Here is a 6,944-nt window from a genome sequence, read left to right on the forward strand (position 1 = left end):
TGCTCCTCAACTTCGTACTTTATCTGGCCTTTTTAATATGTTTTGATCCTAGCGTCCCTGATGAGTCTTTTGTAGACGAAACGGTCGTCTGGCGCAAATGTAAAATTTCAATCCTGGTATCTATGATGAGTTTATTATGTACCATCGTATCTACATTAACCATTCAAATGTTGAAGTCTCTAAAACAATTCCTTCAGTTTTTTAAATGTTTTTCTCTATTGGACATCTTTTAATGTCAAAAAAGTAAATTTTAAAATATCAAATACAAATATATTTTAGTCCAGTGATGACAGCATTTATATCACATTCTGTTATGTATCTCAATAAATTTGAGAATATTTATCAATGTATAACGAGACTATTATGAGGTTTAACTAAAAAAAAAACAACATCGCAACCAAAAGAAACAAATAACGAAAGAAATATATACTGTGGATTCATTTATTTTCCTTGATACCAGTTTTCGTGGATTTGGGAAAATTTGCATTTTCGTGGATATTTTACTTCGAGGTTTGCCAAAGTCTGCATACGGCCGGATAGAAAATTTGTACTTCATTGAACATCCTATTCGTGGTTCACCTGTACCCATGAAAACCACGAAAATTACTATCCAACGAATAATAATGAACCCACAATAGATCAGATATATATTTTTCAATAAGCTAATATGACGCTCGTCTTCTGCCTAATAAAGAAAGTCAGGTGCCCATTCAAACATTGCAGTTTTGTTTTTGTGCTATTTAAATTATTTAATAGTTCAATCATACCTTCAAACCTAGACCCTTTTAAAAAAAAACAATAGTATTTTTTTAATCTTTTGATTTATGTTTCCAATTGACCGCCAGTATATTCACATTTAAATGAGAGTATACCTTATTTTGATCAAAAGATTTTAAAACTTTATATTTGTGACTTATGCAAAGCAATTAACTTTAAAATTGGTTAATTAAAGAAAGCGTCGTTTTAAGATGGCGGTGGGTACCGGTATTATGTGGACAATTTACATTTTCAATCTGTGTATTTTTTCAGGCATACATGGTTCAACCTTTTCGTTTAAGTCCTATCATTTGGAACCTGTTAACAATCGTCACAGACGGGACTCCCATGAGAACTATAAACTAGCCTGGATAAAGCCTTGCACCATCACGTACTCCAGTAATGGGACAAAACCTGATGGAATTTCATTCGAACTTGCTGCAACTCAGTCAGTTCAAGATTCAACACTGTATAAGGTTTGTTACGTAAACTATCACTCTGAATGAAAAGAAGTATAAAGTGTTACATCTGTAGATTATTCTTTCAACTTATCTTTTATTTCCGTTGTTCGTAGTACGGATGGATTGTTATTAGTGTTTTTTTACAATTGCTATTATCAAACGTAATAGTAAAAATCTATGAAAAATAAGTTGTGTTTGGCTGAAAATGAATATTTTGTTATGTTTCATGATAATATCAATATTATAAAGATGAGGCAATATTAGTTAACAATGTTTCAAATTCGTACATTCATGTCGATTATTCAAAGCAATTTAACAAGAACGGGTGCGTCATCAATGCGCATCTTCTATGAATGTATTCAGACAACGATTCACTCATATCGTAATACTATTGACTTGCTTTGGTACCTTTGATAACTATTTACACCACTGGGTCGATGCCATTGCTGGTGGACGTTTCGTCCCCGAGAGATCACCAGCCCAGTAGTCGACACTTCGGTGTTGACATGAATATGAATAATGTGGTCATTTTTTTTTATAAATTTCCAGTTTACAAAACATTGATTTTTTCGAAAAACTAAGGATTTTCTTATCCCAGGCATAGATTACCTTAGCCGTATTTGGCATAACTTTTTGGAATTTTGGATCCTCAATGCTCTTCAACTTTTTAGTTATTTGGCTTTATAAATATTTTGATATGAGCGTCACTGATGAGTCTTATGTAGACGAAACGCGCGTCTGGCGTACTAAATTATAATCCTGGTACCTTTGATAACTATTGCTACAGATATTTTCAAGACAGAATCATTGTAGTCAACATTCAAATTAAACTACAGTTGTATATCACGGTCAATTGAAACTGATTTTAGACTACAAAGTAAAAGTAGTGCTCAAATTAAATTATGATTTTTAAGCAAAAAGTTATATAGATTTGTATGAATAATTTTGAAGTCCGTTTTGATTTTCAAAGTAAAGAGACTATTGGCAGATAATGAATAATAAATGAATAATTCGAATTAGAAAAAAAACGTCAGTATTGATATAATTTGAATAATTTCAGGCATCCAAACTTATTCAACTAATGATACGATTTATGTCAGCTGACACACTAGGGCCAGTTTCACAAGTCAGTTTTGGTATCTTTAGTTCTAATGAACTGTTAACAGATGCCTTCCCTGACTATGCTGTTTCGGATGAATGTAAATGTAAGTTGTATTACTTAAAAGGCTTCTTTTTTTGAAAGACAGACAAACTCTTATTTTACAATACTCGATTTAACATACAACATATCACCTTATGTTACAAATGTTGCACGTTGCATGAAGGTGTAAATAAAGATGAAGGACAAACAAGACAACGAACAAATGGCGACCCAAAGAAACCAAACAAAGTCCTGACAATTAAAACCGAAACAAATAAATATCATAGATAAAGGCAAATATGAGTATACCGCTGTTCAATAGCCGTAAATCGATTCAGCGAAAACAAATCCGGGTCACAAATCAAAACCAACGGAACCCCATCAACCTTAAGAGGAAAACGCGCATAACTTTACAATAGCTGAATGCACATAGTTCATATTTAAGTCATAAGAAACGAGTGACTGGTGAAAAATAATGTTCATCCAATTCTTGAACCAATGCATGTATATATCATAAACTTAGTCCTCTGTGCACGATTTTATCATTTGATACGCAAATATATCGTATAATCGTCAAGTTTTTTTTCTATCTGTCTGTTATGATTTAACAAATATGGCTAATCATTAAATGCCGTGTTTTGAAGCCGAAGGTTACCGATTGTCACCTTATAGTAAATAATCAACAAAAAGCATGGGTATTTAGCATGTGTCTAACATACACAATCAAGTAATTGTTTATTTTAATGACAGATTCATGCGTATTGCTATCACCGGATCTATACGAGGAGGGTCACGCTTAGGTCACTATGCATACGGAAAATATGTCGGCGAATTGCTTCCTGGCAGCAAGCAATTAAAAATAAGTAAATTCTTCTAAATGTGGACAAATTAAAGAATTTTCCTCAGAAAAAAGTATATGTATATAAGATGTATAATGAAAACTATTCATTTAGTTTTAAAAAACATATGCATATTTTGTTTAATTTAAGGTTTCATATGACTTTAATAACAAATGTATTATCAGTTATCCCATGCATACACCTAGCTTTTATTTTCATGTTGACCAAACTTGCAAGTTGGCATTGGAGTTCGGTATTTTTGTTAAACTTGTCCTCGCATATCTGTTACTGAGAAGATATCCTGAAAATTGAGTGACAATTGTCTTATAAAATCCTAAAGGCAACTATTGCTTGTAGTTGTCCATTTCCATGAGGTTAAATAAATAAATAGATCTACTCTTTTAAAATGAGGACATAAGTTGTTAAAGTATAAATATTTGTGTTCGTCCTGAATATGCATGAAATATTAACCACTGGATTTAAACAAAACACAATTAATATCCTTACCAATATATCAAGTTATGACAGTTGTAACTTAAGGTACATTAACGACAATTCTGGTCCCAAGTTCTGATGTAACAGTTATAATTTTCATTATTTCTGTAATAAACTTTTGCAAATCTCGACAACAATTAATTCTGATACTAACTGAGCCATAAACTACATAATATTAATACCGTTTTATCGATTTAGTTTCCTGTAATGATGAATGTTCTTCCTTATGCTACAATGGACTTCCAAGAGCGAACAGCTCAGCTTATCCGGGAAGGCGGATCGTTGTCGTCGACGCCAATATCGAATGCAGGGAAAACGACCCACAGAAAAAGATGGTTAATCTCCTTGTAAAATCTTTTGCAGAATCTATAATAACACATTTATTTCCATCACAGATAATCAGCATAGTAAGTGGTTTTCACCAAGGTTTTATATCGAGTAAAGAATTCATGATTGCACGCTTACTCAAATAAATGATGTCTTAAATTACAGTTTAAATACCAACAATACTGCACATACAAGAAAAACAATGCGGAGTGGGCTTTGATTATTGTTGATTGCCTAAAACTGTCAATTTTTGTGTCATTTGGTCTTTTGTGCAGAGTTGTCTCATTGGCAATCGAACCACATGTTCTTTTTTTTTTTTATAAACAACACAATTTTCAGGTCGAAAAAAAGCGTTTATGTAATTTCATTGAGTATACAATACGGAGACTCCAGGCAGAAATGACCGGAAACAATAAATAATATTATACTGTATTTGTTGTTAGTTGGTTTTATGCTCCAGTATGTTAGATATTCACTTTTAAAAATCACCTTTTTCTTGTTTATTAACGAATCTGTTTATTTAGTTATAAATGACTGTACTGCTCTATTTAGGGAACCATGATTAGAAGTAATACACTACATGTATGTCTATTGTCTTTGCCAATAAGAAAACTCTCCAATACTGTGAAAATGACGTTGATTTTAGCACCATCCATCTGTTTGATGTTGCCATTTGATTATGAACTTTCCGTTTTGAATTTCCTTGGAGCTTGTTAGTTTTGTTATTTTACTTTTTACATGTAAAGTTTTTTTTAGGGGAAATAAATGGGCTCTTTTGAATAAAAAAAACCCCTATAGAATTGTTAAACTATTTCTTCATGGAAACAATACACTGATAGTTTCCCTTTCGTCTTTTTTTGTTTTTTTCAGCTGGAAGAAAATTTAAACAGAACGAAAGATGTTTGGAATGTTCAACCACCAACAGCAGTAAATTACTGGGTGGAAGCAGTTTTAACTTGGTTTAATTCAAGAAGTTCTAAAGGTAATGCATGATTGTTGTATTTGAATTATAATAAAAAAAGAAGTGTAATTAATTGAGAAATAATATAAAATTGATGATTGAAAAGGAATTTCAGGAAAACAAATTTATTATTAAATAGATTAATACTTTGTATTTGTGGTTCCGACAGAATTATGCAATGAATTGAGATATAAAAAAGGTAAAAAAGGAAAAAATACTTTTATTTGGCTTTATTAATATTATTTTTACTGTTAAGTCTTTTTTCGTGATATCCATTTGACGTGTCTCTGTTCTAATGCATCCCGTAATTCTTTGAACGATAAAATTATTTCATTAATATTACTTTTACTGTTAAGTCTGTTTTTGTGATATTCATTTGATGTAACTCTATACTTATGCATTCCGTAATACTTTGAACGACAAAATTATTCTATGTCTACCTGTGTGACGTCTAAAATTCAGAGTTACTGTTAATCTAGTCATGTGCCAGGGTAAGGATTCGGTCCCAGTACTTAAAATCTTTCAATCCTTTACGGGTTGATTTTGCATAGATAATTAAAATCGTACAATAAAAAAACAAAATGAGGTTGAAAAATTTGACGAAGTACAGAGCCACGACTATATGTAACAAAGAAACATAAAAAGGAATATAGACAAAGCATATATGACAGTTGTTATCCATTAGTTTGATGTGTTTGAGCTTTTTATTTTGTTATTTGATTTATAAGGACTTTACTTTTTGAATTTTCCTCGGAGTTCAGTATTTTTGTGATTTTACTTTTCTCTTAATCATTTCAGCACTATTTATTTATAAAAAGAAAACTGTTTTCTAGGTGCAATGAATGTATGCAGTCCTAGTGGAGAGCTATGCTCATCAGAATATGAGAATCGGATGAACATGAAAACTAAAGACTTCTTATTATTTACAACACTAAGCTCGTTATTCAATTATGAAAGGGAATACTTACTTGGAAAAATATCTACATGTGAGTGGTAGAACCAACTGGATATGTAAATATTGTGTTTTTGTTTTTTTCAATAAAGTATGGTAGTGTTCCGATATCTTAGATCGAGAATAATTCCAATTGATTAAGAAATAGATAGAGAAATTAAGTATTAAACCAAAAGATCAGTACTTCAGTGTTGACAAAAATAATTCATTATTGATTTGATCATAACTAAAAATTAACTGTTTTTAAAACCTAGATTTTTTTCAAAATACTAAGGATTTTCCACTCCAGGAATAGATAACTTGAGCTTTATTTGGCAAAATCTTTTGGAATTTTGGGTTCTCAATGCTCTTTAACTTCGTTATTTATTTTCCCTTTAACATTTTTATGTGAGCGTTAATAATTAGTCATTTTGTAGACGAAAGGTGCACCTGATGTACACTACTTTAATCCAATAATTTAAGAATGATAATTGCAATATTTTAAAATTGCATTTTGAAAATTTTATATGAATTAAACAGGATTTTTATGAATATCGCGAAAATTCAAAACACATTTTGGTCTTAAATGACAAATCGCAAAAATAAATGAACGCAATAATTTCTGAATTTACAGTCCTATACGAATTCTTGTTAATGATTTGTATTTTGATGTCACTTTTTGTAATTTTTAATCTGAAAGCATTCGTTAAATGAGTTTTGTTTAAAAAATATGATAAAAAATATATATGATTTTAGTTAATATTAAGATAATTTAATGTCTGTACTTTGGTTATATTCAATTTGTCGTTTGATTGTTGTATCATCGGCATACAACTCGCCTCTGTTATATGAATCTTTCTTTTTATTTTGCTTGAGATCTAAGACGCTGCTATTTACAGTCGTTGTTTTTCATTGTATTGGTTAATTTTGATCATAAAGCTCCTAACGTTTCTACGTTTTTATACATTGTTCACTTTCAAATACTTTACATCCAATTAAAAATATTCATATTAAATAGAGTGCATACATTCAA

At 30.7% G+C, this 6,944-nt stretch overlaps 1 protein-coding gene across 1 annotated transcript; it reads left to right on the forward strand.

The window, feature by feature from the left end:
• Positions 1-883: 883 nt before the first annotated feature.
• On the forward strand, positions 884-6,944 carry LOC139516784 (uncharacterized). The gene is made up of 5 exons (XM_071307088.1): positions 884-1,232; positions 2,278-2,422; positions 3,891-4,099; positions 4,890-5,001; positions 5,814-6,944. Exons 1-5 carry the CDS (start codon positions 969-971, stop codon positions 5,975-5,977), a joined length of 894 nt encoding a protein of 297 aa, XP_071163189.1. The 5' UTR covers positions 884-968; the 3' UTR covers positions 5,978-6,944.

The sequence above is a fragment of the Mytilus edulis genome, chromosome 3 (assembly GCF_963676685.1).
Source record: "Mytilus edulis chromosome 3, xbMytEdul2.2, whole genome shotgun sequence".
NCBI classification, from domain to species: domain Eukaryota; kingdom Metazoa; phylum Mollusca; class Bivalvia; order Mytilida; family Mytilidae; genus Mytilus; species Mytilus edulis.